The sequence below is a fragment of the Ranitomeya imitator genome, chromosome 10, assembly GCF_032444005.1.
Source record: "Ranitomeya imitator isolate aRanImi1 chromosome 10, aRanImi1.pri, whole genome shotgun sequence".
Classification (NCBI taxonomy): domain Eukaryota; kingdom Metazoa; phylum Chordata; class Amphibia; order Anura; family Dendrobatidae; genus Ranitomeya; species Ranitomeya imitator.
In genome coordinates this window covers 128493886-128513951 of record NC_091291.1, presented here as the reverse complement: position 1 = coordinate 128513951, position 20066 = coordinate 128493886, and the positions used below count along the sequence as shown (strand labels likewise).

The 20066-nt window shown below is 52.0% G+C and overlaps 1 protein-coding gene across 1 annotated transcript in view; it reads right to left on the bottom strand.

Moving 5' to 3' along the window:
* Nucleotides 1–20066, bottom strand: part of NOC2L (NOC2 like nucleolar associated transcriptional repressor) — a 101991-nt gene that overhangs the window by 38260 nt on the left and 43665 nt on the right. The window contains exons 11-12 of the mRNA XM_069741769.1: nucleotides 16371–16510; nucleotides 15068–15179 (exon numbers count right to left, since the gene is read on the bottom strand). Of these exons, the coding sequence (XP_069597870.1) occupies nucleotides 15068–15179; nucleotides 16371–16510 (252 nt within the window). The remainder of the gene's footprint in view (nucleotides 1–15067; nucleotides 15180–16370; nucleotides 16511–20066) is intronic.

Genomic DNA, 20066 nt, shown 5'->3' with positions numbered 1-20066 from the left:
TATGAAAGTTTAATTGTAATCATTACATTATGGTAAATAATGAAATTTAACACTATATGCTAATTTTTTGACAAGGACCTGTACATCTTATTAATCCTGCAGCACTATAGGTGTGGGGAAACCACAACCCCCAACATGCATTAACAGTCTTAATACATTCCAGCTGGTGGAAAACTACAACTCTCAGTATGCTGCGACAGCTTGAGGGCCGCAGACTGATGATCCTAGAGTGCTAGATGTCCGACTACAGCAGGGGTCGTTAACCTGAGACAACTCCTGTTGGGCAACTACAACCCTCAGCATGCCCCGAGTGCCAATATTAGAGCATTCCCTGACAATAGGTCTTGCTACAGCAAACCAACGTCACTCCAGCTGTTGGGAATCCACAACTCCCACCATGTTTGGAGCTGGAGTGCCGTAGGTTGCAGAAGCCTGTACTATGGCATATGGATACCATAGAGGGCGTTCCTCGCTCGGCACCCCCTCATCTATATACCAGAGAGGTTAGCCAGCATGTATTGGTAATGTATAACCAGACAGGGCATCCTCCCAGGAATAACACGAACGCCAGGGGTGAGAAAAGCTAAAAAGGGCTTGTATTAATGACGTAACTCCTCGGCGGCCAAGATCAGGAATCCAATATCTCTGCTGCCTGCAATATACCGGCACGATTGCTGGGAAAGACATCCAAATCTTTCGTAAACCAATAAGAAAAAAAAAAGTTATTCACACGTCCGTCTTCCAAGACTCTTGCTTCAAAGTCTTCCGTGGGTTTTATGAGCGAGGAATGTGATTTTACGAAGTGCTCTCATGTAAATATTCCCAAAACGATAAAGGCACCCTTCATCATCTCCAAATCAATCACGATCCACTCTGCAGGCGGATACGCTGCGCCATAAAGCCGCGCTATCAAAAAGGTTTCCCTATTATTTTTTATGTGGAACGAAAGTTGTGAGTGTAATAAAATCAATTATTGATGGATTATAAGGAAGTTTTAACATAAGCCAGAAGTTCCAGCAAGAGAAGATCAGACGTTCAGTAGTTTTCCCTTATGTCTGGCCAATAGGGGCAGGGATCCAATGGAATTTATGGTTTACAATCTAACACTTCATGTAGAAAAAAAATATTCAGTCTACCACTTTCTCAAAGGAGGAAAAAAAATAAAGATTTATCAAAATAGTTTTTGTAGTTTGTCACAACACAATTTGCATAAAATGATAAAACGTGAAGACTTTCAGCTGAATATTGTGCAATCAAGAACCTCCAGCACAATCTGCAGGGAGAGGAGGAGGAGAGAAGCTCCAGCACAATCTGCAGGGAGAGGAGGAGGAGGAGAGAACCTCCAGCACAATCTGCAGGGAGAGGAGGAGGAGGAGAGAACCTCCAGCACAATCTGCAGGGAGAGGAGGAGGAGGAGAGAACCTCCAGCACAATCTGCAGGGAGAGGAGGAGGAGAGAAGCTCCAGCACAATCTGCAGGGAGAGGAGGAGGAGGAGAGAACCTCCAGCACAATCTGCAGGGAGAGGAGGAGGAGGAGAGAACCTCCAGCACAATCTGCAGGGAGAGGAGGAGGAGGAGAGAACCTCCAGCACAATCTGCAGGGAGAGGAGGAGGAGGAGAGAACCTCCAGCACAATCTGCAGGGAGAGGAGGAGGAGGAGAGAACCTCCAGCACAATCTGCAGGGAGGGGAGGAGGAGAGAACCTCCAGCACAATCTGCAGGGAGAGGAGGAGGAGAGAAGCTCCAGCACAATCTGCAGGGAGGGGAGGAGGAGGAGAGAACCTCCAGCACAATCTGCAGGGAGAGGAGGAGGAGAGAACCTCCAGCACAATCTGCAGGGAGAGGAGGAGGAGGAGAGAACCTCCAGCACAATCTGCAGGGAGGGGAGGAGGAGAGAACCTCCAGCACAATCTGCAGGGAGAGGAGGAGGAGGAGAGAACCTCCAGCACAATCTGCAGGGAGGGGAGGAGGAGAGAACCTCCAGCACAATCTGCAGGGAGGGGAGGAGGAGAGAACCTCCAGCACAATCTGCAGGGAGGGGAGGAGGAGGAGAGAACCTCCAGCACAATCTGCAGGGAGGGGAGGAGGAGGAGAGAACCTCCAGCACAATCTGCAGGGAGAGGAGGAGGAGAGAAGCTCCAGCACAATCTGCAGGGAGAGGAGGAGGAGGAGAGAACCTCCAGCACAATCTGCAGGGAGAGGAGGAGGAGGAGAGAACCTCCAGCACAATCTGCAGGGAGAGGAGGAGGAGAGAAGCTCCAGCACAATCTGCAGGGAGAGGAGGAGGAGGAGAGAACCTCCAGCACAATCTGCAGGGAGAGGAGGAGGAGAGAAGCTCCAGCACAATCTGCAGGGAGGAGGAGGAGGAGGAGAGAACCTCCAGCACAATCTGCAGGGAGAGGAGGAGGAGAGAACCTCCAGCACAATCTGCAGGGAGAGGAGGAGGAGGAGAGAACCTCCAGCACAATCTGCAGGGAGAGGAGGAGGAGGAGAGAACCTCCAGCACAATCTGCAGGGAGAGGAGGAGGAGGAGGAGAGAACCTCCAGCACAATCTGCAGGAGGAGGAGGAGGAGGAGAGAACCTCCAGCACAATCTGCAGGGAGAGGAGGAGGAGAGAAGCTCCAGCACAATCTGCAGGGAGAGGAGGAGGAGGAGAGAACCTCCAGCACAATCTGCAGGGAGAGGAGGAGGAGAGAAGCTCCAGCACAATCTGCAGGGAGAGGAGGAGGAGGAGAGAACCTCCAGCACAATCTGCAGGGAGAGGAGGAGGAGGAGGAGAGAACCTCCAGCACAATCTGCAGGAGGAGGAGGAGGAGGAGAGAACCTCCAGCACAATCTGCAGGGAGAGGAGGAGGAGAGAAGCTCCAGCACAATCTGCAGGGAGAGGAGGAGGAGGAGAGAACCTCCAGCACAATCTGCAGGGAGAGGAGGAGGAGAGAAGCTCCAGCACAATCTGCAGGGAGAGGAGGAGGAGGAGAGAACCTCCAGCACAATCTGCAGGGAGAGGAGGAGGAGGAGGAGAGAACCTCCAGCACAATCTGCAGGAGGAGGAGGAGGAGGAGAGAACCTCCAGCACAATCTGCAGGGAGAGGAGGAGGAGAGAAGCTCCAGCACAATCTGCAGGGAGAGGAGGAGGAGGAGAGAACCTCCAGCACAATCTGCAGGGAGAGGAGGAGGAGAGAAGCTCCAGCACAATCTGCAGGGAGGAGGAGGAGGAGGAGAGAACCTCCAGCACAATCTGCAGGGAGAGGAGGAGGAGAGAACCTCCAGCACAATCTGCAGGGAGAGGAGGAGGAGGAGAGAACCTCCAGCACAATCTGCAGGGAGAGGAGGAGGAGGAGAGAACCTCCAGCACAATCTGCAGGGAGAGGAGGAGGAGGAGGAGAGAACCTCCAGCACAATCTGCAGGAGGAGGAGGAGGAGGAGAGAACCTCCAGCACAATCTGCAGGAGGAGGAGGAGGAGGAGGAGAGAACCTCCAGCACAATCTGCAGGGAGAGGAGGAGGAGGAGGAGAGAACCTCCAGCACAATCTGCAGGGAGAGAAGGAGGAGAGAAGCTCCAGCACAATCTGCAGGGAGGAGGAGGAGGAGAGAACCTCCAGCACAATCTGCAGGGAGAGGAGGAGAGAACCTCCAGCACAATCTGCAGGGAGAGGAGGAGGAGGAGAGAACCTCCAGCACAATCTGCAGGGAGGAGGAGGAGGAGGAGAGAATCTCCAGCACAATCTGCAGGGAGAGGAGGAGAGAACCTCCAGCACAATCTGCAGGGAGAGGAGGAGGAGGAGAGAACCTCCAGCACAATCTGCAGGGAGAGGAGGAGAGAACCTCCAGCACAATCTGCAGGGAGAGGAGGAGGAGGAGAGAACCTCCAGCACAATCTGCAGGGAGAGGAGGAGGAGAGAACCTCCAGCACAATCTGCAGGGAGAGGAGGAGGAGGAGAGAACCTCCAGCACAATCTGCAGGAGGAGGAGGAGGAGGAGGAGGAGAGAAGCTCCAGCACAATCTGCAGGGAGGAGGAGGAGGAGGAGAGAACCTCCAGCACAATCTGCAGGGAGGAGGAGGAGGAGGAGAGAACCTCCAGCACAATCTGCAGGGATAGGAGGAGGAGAGAACCTCCAGCACAATCTGCAGGGAGAGGAGGAGGAGGTGAGAACCTCCAGCACAATCTGCAGGGAGAGGAGGAGGAGGAGAGAACCTCCAGCACAATCTGCAGGGAGAGGAGGAGGAGGAGAGAACCTCCAGCACAATCTGCAGGGAGAGGAGGAGGAGGAGAGAACCTCCAGCACAATCTGCAGGGAGAGGAGGAGGAGGAGAGAACCTCCAGCACAATCTGCAGGAGGAGGAGGAGGAGGAGAGAACCTCCAGCACAATATGCAGGGAGAGGAGGAGGAGGAGAGAACCTCCAGCACAATCTGCAGGGAGAGGAGGAGGAGAGAAGCTCCAGCACAATCTGCAGGGAGGAGGAGGAGGAGAGAACCTCCAGCACAATCTGCAGGGAGAGGAGGAGGAGGAGGAGGAGGAGAGAACCTCCAGCACAATCTGCAGGGAGGAGGAGGAGGAGAGAACCTCCAGCACAATCTGCAGGGAGAGGAGGAGGAGGAGAGAACCTCCAGCACAATCTGCAGGGAGAGGAGGAGGAGAGAAGCTCCAGCACAATCTGCAGGGAGAGGAGGAGGAGAGAAGCTCCAGCACAATCTGCAGGGAGAGGAGGAGGAGGAGAGAACCTCCAGCACAATCTGCAGGGAGAGGAGGAGGAGGAGGAGGAGGAGGAGGAGAGAACCTCCAGCACAATCTGCAGGGAGAGGAGGAGGAGGAGAGAACCTCCAGCACAATCTGCAGGGAGAGGAGGAGGAGGAGGAGGAGAGAACCTCCAGCACAATCTGCAGGGAGAGGAGGAGGAGGAGGAGAGAACCTCCAGCACAATCTGCAGGGAGGGGAGGAGGAGAGAACCTCCAGCACAATCTGCAGGGAGAGGAGGAGGAGGAGAGAACCTCCAGCACAATCTGCAGGGAGAGGAGGAGGAGGAGAGAACCTCCAGCACAATCTGCAGGGAGAGGAGGAGGAGGAGGAGGAGGAGGAGGAGAGAACCTCCAGCACAATCTGCAGGGAGAGGAGGAGGAGGAGGAGGAGGAGAAGAGAACCTCCAGGGAGAGGAGGAGGAGGAGAGAACCTCCAGCACAATCTGCAGGGAGAGGAGGAGGAGGAGGAAAGAACCTCCAGCACAATCTACAGGGAGAGGAGGAGGAGTGAACCTCCAGCACAATCTGCAGGGAGAGGAGGAGAGAACCTCCAGTACAATCTGCAGGGAGAGGAGGAGGAGAGAACCTCCAGCACAATCTGCAGGGAGAGGAGGAGAGAACCTCCAGTACAATCTGCAGGGAGAGGAGGAGGAGGAGAGAACCTCCAGCACAATCTGCAGGGAGAGGAGGAGGAGGAGAGAACCTCCAGCACAATCTGCAGGGAGAGGAGGAGGAGAGAAGCTCCAGCACAATCTGCAGGGAGGAGGAGGAGAGAACCTCCAGCACAATCTGCAGGGAGAGGAGGAGGAGAGAACCTCCAGCACAATCTACAGGGAGAGGAGGAGGAGGAGAGAACCTCCAGCACAATCTGCAGGGAGAGGAGGAGGAGGAGAGAACCTCCAGCACAATCTGCAGGGAGAGGAGGAGGAGAGAAGCTCCAGCACAATCTGCAGGGAGGAGGAGGAGGAGGAGGAGGAGGAGGAGGAGAGAAGCTCCAGCACAATCTGCAGGGAGGAGGAGGAGGAGGAGAGAACCTCCAGCACAATCTGCAGGGAGAGGAGGAGGAGAGAACCTCCAGCACAATCTGCATGGAGAGGAGGAGGAGGAGAGAACCTCCAGCACAATCTGCAGGGAGAGGAGGAGGAGGCGAGAACCTCCAGCACAATCTGCAGGGAGAGGAGGAGGAGGAGAGAACCTCCAGCACAATCTGCAGGGAGAGGAGGAGGAGGAGAGAACCTCCAGCACAATCTGCAGGGAGGAGGAGGAGGAGGAGGAGAGAACCTCCAGCACAATCTGCAGGGAGGAGGAGGAAGAGGAGGAGGAGGAGGAGAGAACCTCCAGCACAATCTGCAGGGAGAGGAGGAGGAGGAGAGAACCTCCAGCACAATCTGCAGGGAGAGGAGGAGGAGGAGAGAACCTCCAGCACAATCTGCAGGGAGAGGAGGAGGAGGAGAGAACCTCCAGGGAGAGGAGGAGGAGGAGGAGGAGGAGAGAACCTCCAGCACAATCTGCAGGGAGAGGAGGAGGAGGAGAGGAGGAGGAGGAGGAGGAGAGAACCTCCAGCACAATCTGCAGGGAGAGGAGGAGGAGGAGAGAACCTCCAGCACAATCTGCAGGGAGGGGAGGAGGAGAGAACCTCCAGCACAATCTGCAGGGAGAGGAGGAGGAGGAGAGAACCTCCAGCACAATCTGCAGGGAGAGGAGGAGGAGGAGAGAACCTCCAGCACAATCTGCAGGGAGAGGAGGAGGAGGAGGAGGAGGAGAGAACCTCCAGGGAGAGGAGGAGGAGGAGGAGGAGGAGAGAACCTCCAGCACAATCTGCAGGGAGAGGAGGAGGAGGAGGAAAGAACCTCCAGCACAATCTACAGGGAGAGGAGGAGGAGAGAACCTCCAGCACAATCTGCAGGGAGAGGAGGAGGAGAGCCCCTATAGCACAATCTGCAGGGAGAGGAGGAGGAGAGAACCTCCAGCACAATCTGCAGGGAGAGGAGGAGAGAACCTCCAGTACAATCTGCAGGGAGAGGAGGAGGAGGAGAGAACCTCCAGCACAATCTGCAGGGAGAGGAGGAGGAGGAGAGAACCTCCAGCACAATCTGCAGGGAGAGGAGGAGGAGAGAAGCTCCAGCACAATCTGCAGGAAGGAGGAGGAGGAGGAGAGAACCTCCAGCACAATCTGCAGGGAGAGGAGGAGGAGGAGAGAACCTCCAGCACAATCTGCAGGGAGAGGAGGAGGAGGAGAGAACCTCCAGCACAATCTGCAGGGAGAGGAGGAGGAGGAGAGAACCTCCAGCACAATCTGCAGGGAGAGGAGGAGGAGGAGAGAACCTCCAGCACAATCTGCAGGGAGAGGAGGAGGAGGAGAGAACCTCCAGCACAATCTGCAGGGAGAGGAGGAGGAGGAGAGAACCTCCAGCACAATCTGCAGGGAGAGGAGGAGGAGGAGAGAACCTCCAGCACAATCTGCAGGGAGGAGGAGGAGGAGGAGGAGGAGAGAACCTCCAGCACAATCTGCAGGGAGGAGGAGGAGGAGGAGGAGGAGGAGGAGGAGGAGGAGAGAACCTCCAGCACAATCTGCAGGGAGAGGAGGAGGAGGAGAGAACCTCCAGCACAATCTGCAGGGAGAGGAGGAGGAGGAGAGAACCTCCAGCACAATCTGCAGGGAGAGGAGGAGGAGAGAACCTCCAGCACAATCTGCAGGGAGAGGAGGAGGAGGAGAGAACCTCCAGCACAATCTGCAGGGAGAGGAGGAGGAGGAGGAGAGAACCTCCAGCACAATCTGCAGGGAGAGGAGGAGGAGAGAACCTCCAGCACAATCTGCAGGGAGAGGAGGAGGAGAGAAGCTCCAGCACAATCTGCAGGGAGGAGGAGGAGGAGGAGAGAACCTCCAGCACAATCTGCAGGGAGAGGAGGAGGAGAGAACCTCCAGCACAATCTCCAGGGAGAGGAGGAGGAGGAGAGAACCTCCAGCACAATCTGCAGGGAGAGGAGGAGGAGGAGAGAACCTCCAGCACAATCTGCAGGGAGGAGGAGGAGGAGGAGAGAACCTCCAGCACAATCTGCAGGGAGAGGAGGAGGAGGAGGAGGAGAGAACCTAAAGCACAATCTGCAGGGAGAGGAGGAGGAGGAGGAAAGAACCTCCAGCACAATCTACAGGGAGAGGAGGAGGAGAGAACCTCCAGCACAATCTGCAGGGAGAGGAGGAGGAGAGAACCTCCAGCACAAACTGCAGGGAGAGGAGGAGGAGAGCCCCTATAGCACAATCTGCAGGGAGAGGAGGAGGAGAGAACCTCCAGCACAATCTGCAGGGAGAGGAGGAGAGAACCTCCAGTACAATCTGCAGGGAGAGGAGGAGGAGGAGAGAACCTCCAGCACAATCTGCAGGGAGAGGAGGAGGAGAGAACCTCCAGCACAATCTGCAGGGAGAGGAGGAGAGAACCTCCAGTACAATCTGCAGGGAGAGGAGGAGGAGGAGAGAACCTCCAGCACAAACTGCAGGGAGAGGAGGAGGAGAGCCCCTATAGCACAATCTGCAGGGAGAGGAGGAGAGAACCTCCAGCACAATCTGCAGGGAGAGGAGGAGAGAACCTCCAGTACAATCTGCAGGGAGAGGAGGAGAGAACCTCCAGCACAATCTGCAGGGAGAGGAGGAGGAGGAGAGAACCTCCAGCACAATCTGCAGGGAGAGGAGGAGGAGAGAACCTCCAGCACAATCTGCAGGGAGAGGAGGAGAGAACCTCCAGTACAATCTGCAGGGAGAGGAGGAGGAGGAGAGAACCTCCAGCACAAACTGCAGGGAGAGGAGGAGGAGAGCCCCTATAGCACAATCTGCAGGGAGAGGAGGAGGAGAGAACCTCCAGCACAATCTGCAGGGAGAGGAGGAGAGAACCTCCAGCACAATCTGCAGGGAGAGGAGGAGGAGAGAACCTCCAGCACAATCTGCAGGGAGAGGAGGAGAGAACCTCCAGCACAATCTGCAGGGAGAGGAGGAGAGAACCTCCAGCACAATCTGCAGGGAGAGGAGGAGAGAACCTCCAGCACAATCTGCAGGGAGAGGAGGAGAGAACCTCCAGCACAATCTGCAGGGAGAGGAGGAGGAGAGAACCTCCAGCACAATCTGCAGGGAGAGGAGGAGAGAACCTCCAGTACAATCTGTAGGGAGAGGAGGAGGAGGAGAGAACCTCCAGCACAAACTGCAGGGAGAGGAGGAGGAGAGCCCCTATAGCACAATCTGCAGGGAGAGGAGGAGGAGAGAACCTCCAGCACAATCTGCAGGGAGAGGAGGAGAGAACCTCCAGTACAATCTGCAGGGAGAGGAGGAGGAGGAGAGAACCTCCAGCACAATCTGCAGGGAGAGGAGGAGGAGGAGAGAACCTCCAGCACAATCTGCAGGGAGAGGAGGAGGAGAGAACCTCCAGCACAATCTGCAGGGAGAGGAGGAGAGAACCTCCAGCACAATCTGCAGGGAGAGGAGGAGGAGGAGAGAACCTCCAGCACAATCTGCAGGGAGAGGAGGAGGAGGAGAGAACCTCCAGCACAATCTGCAGGGAGAGGAGGAGGAGGAGAGAACCTCCAGCACAATCTGCAGGGAGAGGAGGAGGAGAGAACCTCCAGCACAATCTGCAGGGAGAGGAGGAGAGAACCTCCAGCACAATCTGCAGGGAGAGGAGGAGGAGGAGAGAACCTCCAGCACAATCTGCAGGGAGAGACCCTCCAGCACAAACTGATAAAAATACAAAATCATTCAAGTCCCTCATTGCAAAATTTCCAATGTTCAGTGAAGAAAAGATAAAGAAATGAGTCTTTATTGGACCTCAGATACGCGAGGTTCTACAAGATGAGGAGTTTTTCTGTTTGTTGAAGCCAAGGAAAACTGCAGCACGGGTTGCATTCGCATTAGTGGTAACTCATTTTTTGGGAAACTCGAGAGCAGATAACTATGAAAAGTTTGTGGAAAAGCTCAGCACATAAGGATCTTGGCTGTAACATGTCCTTAAAGATTCATTTCTAACATTCGCATCTACACATGTCCCCACCAAACTGCGGAGCAGTGAGCAACGAGCACGACAAGAGACTTCACCAAGATATTGCAGCTGTAGAGAAAAGATCTCAAGGAAAATGGAATCCATCAATGCTTGCAGATTACTGTGGATGATTGTAAGAGATGATCTGTCGCAGGAGTACAAGAGACAAGCAAAACAGAGTGGTCACTGTGAAGAGCAAATTTTTTAGTGCAGTTCAGTAGAACGGTTATCAGACCTTCATCAGAAACAATGATTAACACAGCAACGACAAAACAAAAATACAACAAAAGAACATCTGTTGGGATGAAGCACAGAAAACCGCTCTACACAATGGAGCGGAGCGCGCCTGTGTTCTCTACGAGAGCTGCTGTCAGTCTTCTACGCCTTATTTAAAGGGCCGCCGAAATTCAAGAGAGTCAGATAGAGATCTGACCCCGCTGAAATTGTGGGATGTGGCGACTTCAGTCTAATCTGATGTCTGACATTTTAAAGGGTCGCTAAACTAGAGGTGAAACGGGCTAAGCAGCAAGAGGCAGGGTGAGCAATTTATAGGTTCTAAAAGCTAATTCACTCAACTGCGCTCTTCTATTGACCGCAGGTCCGCGCTCCACCGCAGATCTCACGACATGAATTAATACCCTCTGGTGCATTTATTGAAGCTATTAGTTTGGGTCAAGAGATCCGAGGTCGGGCGGTGACCTGCCGACGATCCATAAACGCAAACATATGTCCACTGAATGCATACGCGGACACACTTATTCTGTTTGTCCAGTGGCCTGATGGTGACCTACTGACCCCTACGGAACACTGACCCCGACACGGAACCCTGACTCCAGAAGTGCACGGGTTATTTGCGTCGTACGGATATCCTGGTTTAAAACTTTCCAATCTGCTTCTGTAAGAGGCTTCCACTGTGAATTCAATCATTTAATTAGAAAATGGTTCTTGTAAAACCATTAGAAGACGGGAATCTTTAAACCTCCCGTCTGGTTTGCAAAAGGGCACGGTGAATGCGCAGACTTTACAACCTCAGGTGTCTGAGATTAACAGCTCCTGCTTTCTCCATCCATGCTGCTCCCAATACCACCAACTAGGGGCGCCATCAAATCGCTTCGGGAAAATAATTCATGAAAGTATCAGAAGCGATTCAATCCTTTCGACTTTTCTTAATGGCTTGAGTATCCCCCCACCACCTCAATAAAAAACGAATAATAATCCCAAGTTATTAAAATGAAGCCAGAAGTTTTTAAAGGGCACCTGCTATTAAGAAAAAAAAATGGTAGAGGGAGTCTAATCTTATCAGGATGGAATAAAAGTGGTTGTCTTATGAAGAGGACACCCATCCATTCTCCCTTTGACAGGGATCAGAAACTTTTGGCACTTCGCCTATTGAGAAACTATAACTTCTTGACAGCCATGGTCGTCTTATATTTTGAGGATGATGAATCCTCTCCTTAAGATCCTCAATGTAAATGAGCAAAGTGATCTACGACAGGAATATTGCTCATTATTGATGGGATTGGTCATGCATAAAAAAAAGAAAAAAATGAAGGCGACCTCCTATTCAAGGAATTCTCTCCACTTATTAGAAGATTTAACTAACGGGATGATATCACTGCCCGGCCATCGTATCCTGTAAATGGGCCTTGAGAGATGCGCAGCTCCGCCGCCAAGTGTTAAATGACTAATGAAGGCTTTGGCTCAGCTGATGAGCCGAACACTTACCGGCACCAGAAAATCTAAATTATAGCATGCGAAATGCAGAATATTTTTCTTATATCACACCTTAAAACATTTATACCCGTTTTATTTCCACTTCCTTCTGTATGATTTAGCCCTAGAATAAAAGGGTATTTATATAAAATAAAATCTAATTATTAGAGCCGCTGGGTATCCTATAAATGGGCAACCGAGACTGACTGATGTAATCTGAAAGTGGCCAGTACTAATACTGATGACCTGTCCTGAGACTAGGTCATCAGTATTAAAACCGGTGGGAGTCCAACATCTAGCACCACCTATGATCAGCTGTCATGAGCTCCGGTGATGGCTCCTTTACACCAGACCACAGCAGATTACGGAAAGCACTGGGTGCCGCCGATGCACCGATCACCCATTTTGTGTATATCCAGTCTCTGAGTTCTATGGTCAGCTGGTGGGGGGGGGGGGGGTGTCAGAACCTCTAAAATTGGCATTTTAACCCCTTGCCAACATGTCAGTCATACATCAGGTCCAAGCTTCTGTAGCAGACCATCTGCTGGGATCAGAGATCATTTATAATTAGGACGGTTTAACCCCATTAGATGCTGCAATCAACTGCAGCTACTGCATCTAAACGGTCAGACAAAGGTGACATCTTTCACCCCACTAGCTCTCCTGAACAAGTTTTAAGTGCTTGAAAAAAAAAAATCAACAAAAGTTTAAGGTTTTATATAATTTACTGCCATTCACCTATCCCCTTCTCTTCCTAAATGTGTCATTAAAGGGATTTGCCGCTTTTTTATTAGAAGTTCTGATCCTGTTAACCGCAGCTACGGCCGACCCCCTGGACCCTGCCAGACCGCAACCAAGAGTGACGTAACCGATGAGGCCATCGGGGTGGCAGATCCTGTATGGAACGGTGCAGTCCACCTGATTAACACCTGCATTGTATAGCAATCTAGTCTGAAACTAACCCGTGACATAAAAGCATTGCCGAAAGGTCACAGAGGATGGAAAATAAGGGGAAAAAGAAAAGCCTGCAATGTACAGTAGATCAGTATATCTGATGAGCAATGACGGAGCCTATACATACGACTCCCCAGTGGAAATGTGCGGCAGGCAGAAGTCACGGACCTGCCGGGAGGAGAAGAGAAAGGATCACAGAGATGAAGCTGGCAAGGAACAGAAGGATGTGGGCTGGACGGAGCCGAGCAGCCGCAAAAGTATTTCCTTCCACTGAACAACATCTTGGCTGTGGGACAGGCCGAGCATCACGAGGCAGCACAAACCTCCGCCGCTTCCCATCTTCAATCCCAATGCTACCAAGAGGCAAACTAGAGCCAAGAACAGCAATAAAAAAACCTCCACCCAAACCTCAGCCGCTGCAGCACCGTCACTGCCGCACTTGGCCAGGAGAGAGTGAGGATAGGAGATAAAAAAGGAAGAAAAAAAAAAAAAAAAGGAAAAAAAAAATATATATAGAGCTCAGGCAGCCGATCAAAAAGGAAAATGAGGCGAGAAGGTGACGTACGGCTGCACAGACAGAAGACATTAATATTAGGTGGATATGAATCACCCAGAGGCCGCGTCTCAGACCTGATGCTGATGGGATGAGCTGGAGCTTAGCAGCTCGCACAGCTACTATGGTGCGATCCTGCTCCGCGGATGATAAACCTCCTGCCTATTAGCGGACGGGGTAGAACTTGTCAATCAACATGAGCAGCAGCAAGACCTCAACGCTCGCACAGGAGGAACCGACGGAAGGAAACATTAAATGTGAGAATCGGCAAAGATCGGATAGAAATATGCAATACGCGGCACCATGGAGCGAGGCGACTGCTAAGCCAAGACTACGCCTGGTCCTTAATGCGTCTTAGGGCACAGTCAGACGTGCGTATATATCTGAGCGAGATCGGAACGCAGTGACTGGCCACGGCTCTCCTGACCACAGCCTGATCATTAATGCATTTGAGTCGGTAAAGCCGCCGGCCAGTCCGTGCACTGCGTTCCACTCTCGCTCCAACTTGTACGCCGTTATAAAGAGCTGTTAACCCCGTCAAGACATGGCCTAGATCAGGGGTGTCAAACTGCATTCCTCGAGGGCTGCAAACAGGTCATGTTTTCAGGATTTCCTTGTACTGCACAGGTGATAATTTAATCACCTACACAAATATTGAGTTGGTGATTAAATTATCACCTGTGCAGTACAAGGAAATCCTGAAAACATGACCTGTTTGCAGCATTCGAGGAATGCAGTTTGACACCCCTGGCCTAGATTAAAGATCCTCTTTAAAAAAAAAAAAAAAAGGTTTTCGGTTGCACTCCAGCAGGGAGCAGGGCCGGTAACGTGACACGTTCATTAGAATAGGACACGATAACTGACCCGAAAGACACAGAAGATCTGACGTCACAGGCCTTCTTCACCTCTGGATGCAGAAATTAATTATTTTGGTTTTCTTACTTCAATTTTTCTTTTATTCTCGCCTTCCAAGAGAAATTACTTTATTTTTCTGCCAGCACAGAATTAAGAGGGATTTTTTTGTGTTACATGAGGAGTTGTATTTTTATTACCAGTGCCATTTCTCTTACCATATGAAGGATGTAAAACAAAATGTACAAAAAAAAATAATAATAATCTGCAGCAGTTTGCGCAAATCAGTTGGAGATTGGAACGCAGTGCACGGACTGGCCGCGGCTCTCCCCACCACAGCGCGACAGCCGCAGCACCTGAGTGTGCCCATATGGTGTTATGGTTAATTCTGGCTATTAGATTAGGGTGTTGGCTGGCATGGCACGCATCCCATGTGCCCACAGTAACTGTGCATTGTGACAGTACCGGGTTACAGGGACAACCCGCTCACTACAGCGCAGTATTGTGGCACAGGGTAAGAAGGGGCTAAAGGGAATGGAACGTAAAGTAGCCTCTGGCTGACCAGGAGTTAATAACTGATGACCTATCCATAGGATTGGTCATCAATATAAGATCGGAGGAGGTGAGATGCCCCCGCAGACCCCCAGCTGAATACGGCTGGCAAATGCAAAATTTTAGCAATGTCTGGATTAGTCGCCGCCATCTCCGATTCATTGCTCATGAATAGTTAACCCTTACTTAGAGGGGCATTACGGCAAGATTTGCCCGCACTTGCCATCAGACGGGACAACCATGGTCGGCGAGTATGAAGAAGAGGCCATACGTTTTCCCCTGCAGTCTGGCCGCTGTGTCAGTCGGCTTTGCTTGGGTTGCAGTTCTCGGCACGGCGTCTAGACAGAAGTGGTGCTGTGCAGAAACGATGCTGCCGAGGCCTCTCCGTCCTCCTGATTGACAGGAGTCCTCCGCAGTCAGGCTCCCACTCATCAGCAAGTGACAGCAGCACGACAATTTATCTTCCCCCAGATTCATATAAAATCCATGAGAAGCAAAAAATTGATTTGAAAAAAATACTGACACCTAGATCTATATACAGCAGGAATTCTACCTCCTGTATAGAGCTCGCTGAATGTGAGCACATGGGGATTTTTGCTCCTGCAAGTTCGGGTAACATGAGAAAAGCGCCGCCGTAGACCGTGCAGGGTCAGAGTGACGCAGACAAGGCAGAGAACGTACCTCCTGGATAAAGGGTAATATGGGGATGAAGACTCCGGTGCTTTCTGACAGCAGGGTCAGCGCTCGGACACAGTGCATCCGCAGGGGGACGTAACGGACAGTCGGGACCAGTCTGTAGAAAGAAGGCACAAGTATTAACACAGCGTAATACAGCAGCTCTAGGAAACAAGATGGTGGCCCAGTACTACAGCGATGTATAGGAATACAGCTGTGTGGCCATAGGAGAGAGGCCGAGCTTATTCGTCAAGTTTAACCTTAAGAAGTAGCTTATGTGCATTAAAGGGGTTTTCCACCTTTTGGAACTTAACATTTAAGGAATATATTTTTGGTCAAAACTAGTTATTGTAATTGGGTGCCAATACAGATGTTGCATAGTTAGCCTTCTATAGCCTCTGCGCTGCTTCGTCCTCAGAACGGGTTAACTGAGAATCCATCAGTGAGCTCCATCTGACAATTTAATAGGAGAAAATACACTCTTATCTGTCCTTTTTGTGAGCTCCCTAAAAACCATGCAAATGCACATATTACCACCGCTTAGAAGAAGGGTAGATTTTTGATATTTTGGGGTCTTCTTGCACACAGCAGACTTCCTGCCCTGTATCGTCTCTAGATCAGCACACCGCCATTAACGGGATCTGAGATTGGTGCAACGCTGCCACCTAATGGTGGATGTGGGGTATATAGCGACGTCGCAGTAAAATGTTCAACGGATGGAAAATCTCCAGACTAACTGGAGCCGGATATTCCAACCATCGACTGATTAATTCTCCCTTTGCTCAAGTGAGGTAAAGGAATAAGTGAAAAAATTCAATACAGATCCCTGCAATGTTATTGCGGTTTATGATTTCAGGGCCTCTGTATAAACAGAGCATCATCTAAAATTGACAAAAAAATATATATATTTTATGATATATATTATAAAGCAGAGGGGCTTCTGGAAATATTCACTGGAGTTAATAGCTCCATACTTCTGCGCTGTGTAACATATGTCCAGTGCTTATTTAGGCTGCACACTCCGGCTGACAGGACCTGTGGACTCAGGTCATGTGACCCTGATGACATCACAGGTTCTTCTGCACTTCTATGTTGCTGCCCGCTTACGATTGGTCAGCATCATACAGGAGGCAGAAGTACACACCACCCAGTGAAAACAGATAGCTTAACTAAAGTTAAGTGGGTGTTAACCCATTAGGTGCAAAACATACGATTGCTAATATTTCAGCAATGGAGACGTGAAATAAATATATATATTCTTGTTTTCATATGTGCGAACATGGCCCTACTCAACTGTTGCAGGTCCTACCTGATACAACCAGTGATGACCTGGACCAGCGGATAGACCAGAGGCTCCAGGACTTCGTTGGGGTGGATTGTGCTCAGCACTCGGCACCAGAGATACAAGCAATGAACGTACTGCCAGTTATATACGGACTGATAAGCCCCCTGCGCAGAGAAAGGAAACAAAAGGAGCATTATTATCCGACAGCAAGTGAGGTATGTGCATGAAGTGCAGACGTGTCACCCGATCAACATGTGTTCCAGCAATTTGTGCTGTAGTAGCCTTCAGTGTGATCGGCCCCGTGTGAGTAGAGAGGTCGGCACTTGCGCACCCCTACCCAATTCATTAGCAATGAATCTGAAAGTACAGAGCTCAAAGTGCTACAGCGAATAGTCGGGAGGGACGTGTCCCAGAGACCAGCGCCGCATCCTCAGGGGGGTCAGAGACCAGCGCCTCGTCGTCGGGGGGTGTCCCAGAGACCAGCGCCTTGCCATCGAGGAAAGGGGGGGTCCCAAACAGACCAGCGCCTCATCGGCAGGGTGTGTGTGTGTGTGTGTGTGTGTGTGTGTGTGTGTGTGTGTGTGTGTGTGTGTGGGGTGGGGGGGTGGGAAGGGGAGTCCCAGAGACCGGCGCCTTGTCATGGCAGGGGATCCCAGAGACCAGCGCCTCATCGTGAGAGGTGCCCCAGAGACCAGCGCCTCGTCATCAGGGGGGGTCCCAGACAGAGACCAGCGCCTCATCGGCAGGGAGTGTCCCAGAGACCAGCGCATTGTCATGGCAGGGGATCCCAGAGACCAGTGCCTCATCGTGAGGGGTGCCCCAGAGACCAGCGCCTCGTCATCGGAGGGGGTCCCAGACAGAGACCGGCGACTCATCGTGGGGGGGGGGATATGCCAGAGACCAGCGCCTCGTCATTTTTTTTTTTTGGGGGGGGGGGGTCCCAGACAGAGACCAGCTCCTCATCGGCAGGGGGTGTCCCAGAGACCAGCGCCTCGTCATGGCAGGGGATCCCAGAGACCAGCGCCTCATCGTGGGGGGTGCCCCAGAGACCAGCGCCTCGTCATCAGGATGGGGGGGGTCCCAGACAGAGTCCAGCGCCTCATCGGCAGGGGGTGTCCCAGAGACCAGCGCATTGTCGTGGGAGGGGATCCCAGAGACCAGCGCCTCTTTGGGCCGAAGCCAGAGACCAGCGCCTCGTCGTTTTGGGTCCCAGAGATGAGCAAATTGTTATTGTTGCGTTAACCCCTTATCTGTCATGGCATAAAGGGGGCTGGTAATAATGACACCGGCTGGCAGCAACCTTTACCATGACTTTACGTAGGAAGTCCTAGAGGCAAGAGACCCCTAACCAGATATTAGGCGTCTGCAGCACAGACTGGTTCTCGGCAGCGAGCAGCTTGATGCAGAATTATAGTAAACAAATCTGGGGGCAAAAAAAATAATTGGCTTATCAGTATCTGTCTGAGCTGTGGAGTGAGAAGACCCCCGCTATCAACATCCAATTAAGAGTTTGTTATACAATCCTAAATCCAGACGGGGCCAGCGTCATCCTACAGACACCTGTGCAAAGATACCACGGCCGCGCCCAGCACAGACAAGGCGACTTAAGGTACCGTCACACTTAAGGTACTGTCACACTAGACGATATCGCTAGCGATCCGTGACGTTGCAGCGTCCTCGCTAGCGATATCGTCCAGTGTGACAGGCAGCAGCGATCAGGCCCCTGCTGGGAGATCGCTGGTCGGGGAAGAAAGTCCAGAACTTTGTTTCGTCGCTGGACTCCCCGTAGACATCGCTGAATCGGCGTGTGTGACACAGATTCAGCGATGTCTTCACTGGTAACCAGGGTAAACATCGGGTAACTAAGCGCAGGGACGCCCTTAGTAACCCGATGTTTACCCTGGTTACCATCCTAAAAGTAAAAAAACAAACACTACATACTTACCTACCGCTGTCTGTCCTCCAGCGCTGTGCTCTGCACTCCTCCTGCTCTGGATGTGAGCGTCGGTCAGCCGGAAAGCAGAGCGGTGACGTCACCACTCTGCTTTCTGGCTGCCCGGCGCTCACAGCCAGACCAGAGAAGCAGAGCGCCGAGGACAGACAGCGGAAGATAAGTATGTAGCGTTTGTTTTTTTACTTTTTAGGATGGTAACCAGGGTAAACATCGGGTTACTAAGCGCGGCCCTGAGCTTAGTTACCCGATGTTTACCCTGGTTACAAGCAAAGACATCGCTGAATCGGTGTCACACACGCCGATTCAGCGATGTCTACGGGGAGTCCAGCGACGAAATAAAGTTCTGGACTTTCTTCCCCGACCAGCGATCTCCCAGCAGGGGCCTGATCGCTGCTGCCTGTCACACTGGACGATATCGCTAGCGAGGACGCTGCACCGTCACGGATCGCTAGCGATATCGTCTAGTGTGACAGTACCTTTACAGAGGATCCGTCACCTTCCCGGACATTTCCCTTTTAAAGAGAAAAGAACAAACTCAGAACTCTCCTGTTCCATCCAGCACCGCCCCAGCGGTCTCCATCGGTATACGATTACTGGTCGGGATGCAGTGCAGAAACATTGCTGCTGTAACCAATAGATGGCTGCTGCGGTTATCAGAACACCCAGCATCACCGCAGAGATAGAGGACCGCCGACAACACAGACACTACTACGATGTCTCCCATACACAGCCCACAGATATAAGGGAGTCCTGCTCTTCTGTGTCTATAGAACATGTTCAAAAGCAGCCGCAACATGAACGTTATACAGCACTACTGAGCAGTGTAGATGTGAAGCCAGCACTGTAGTGAGATAAAGTCTCAGCACTCTGTGCCTCTCTTTCCCCTTCATTCTGCTCCTCATCTGCAATCTGATTTCTCAGTGAACTGGTAAGGAGTCTTTAGCTCAAATTTGTTTTGGTGATTTTATGTTTTTTTTTCCCCCCAGAATAAACGTTGACTTGGGACTTTGAGATTGGAATTAGTGGCTAACAAGTGGAGAAAGCAGAACATTTCTGTCACAAGATAGGTGTTAAAATGGCTTATATCCACTTGCACTAATGAGTTGTGCAAAATGTGCTGAAATGAAAGAAAAAAAGGTTTATTTAATGCTACATATGAAGGACGAAAGAACAAACAGAGCCCTGATCTTTAGCGACATGCACTACAGTTATTAAATCTCTGAAGGAAAAAATAAAAATGAAAGTTTATTACTCCATACAGTTATAAAAATCATCATATGTTCTAACAAACTTAGGCAAGAGTGCAAGTACTAAAGGTGCCCCAGCCTAACACCCCCCTCCCCCACCTCCACCACCATCACCACCGGAGAGTCTGCCCCAACCTAACACCCCCCTCCACCACCGGAGAGTCTGCCCCAGCCTAACACCCCCCCCCCCCCCCCCCCCACCGGAGAGTCTGCCCCAACCTAACACCCCCCACCGGAGAGTCTGCCCCAACCTAACACCCCCCACCGGAGAGTCTGCCCCAACCTAACACCCCCCACCAGAGAGTCTGCCCCAACCTAACACCCCCCACCGGAGAGTCTGCCCCAACCTAACACCCCCCACCAGAGAGTCTGCCCCAACCTAACACCCCCCACCAGAGAGTCTGCCCCAACCTAACACCCCCCACCGGAGAGTCTGCCCCAGCCTAACACCCCCCCACCTCCACCACCGAAGAGTCTGCTCCAGCCTAACACCCCCCACCGGAGAGTCTGCCCCAACCT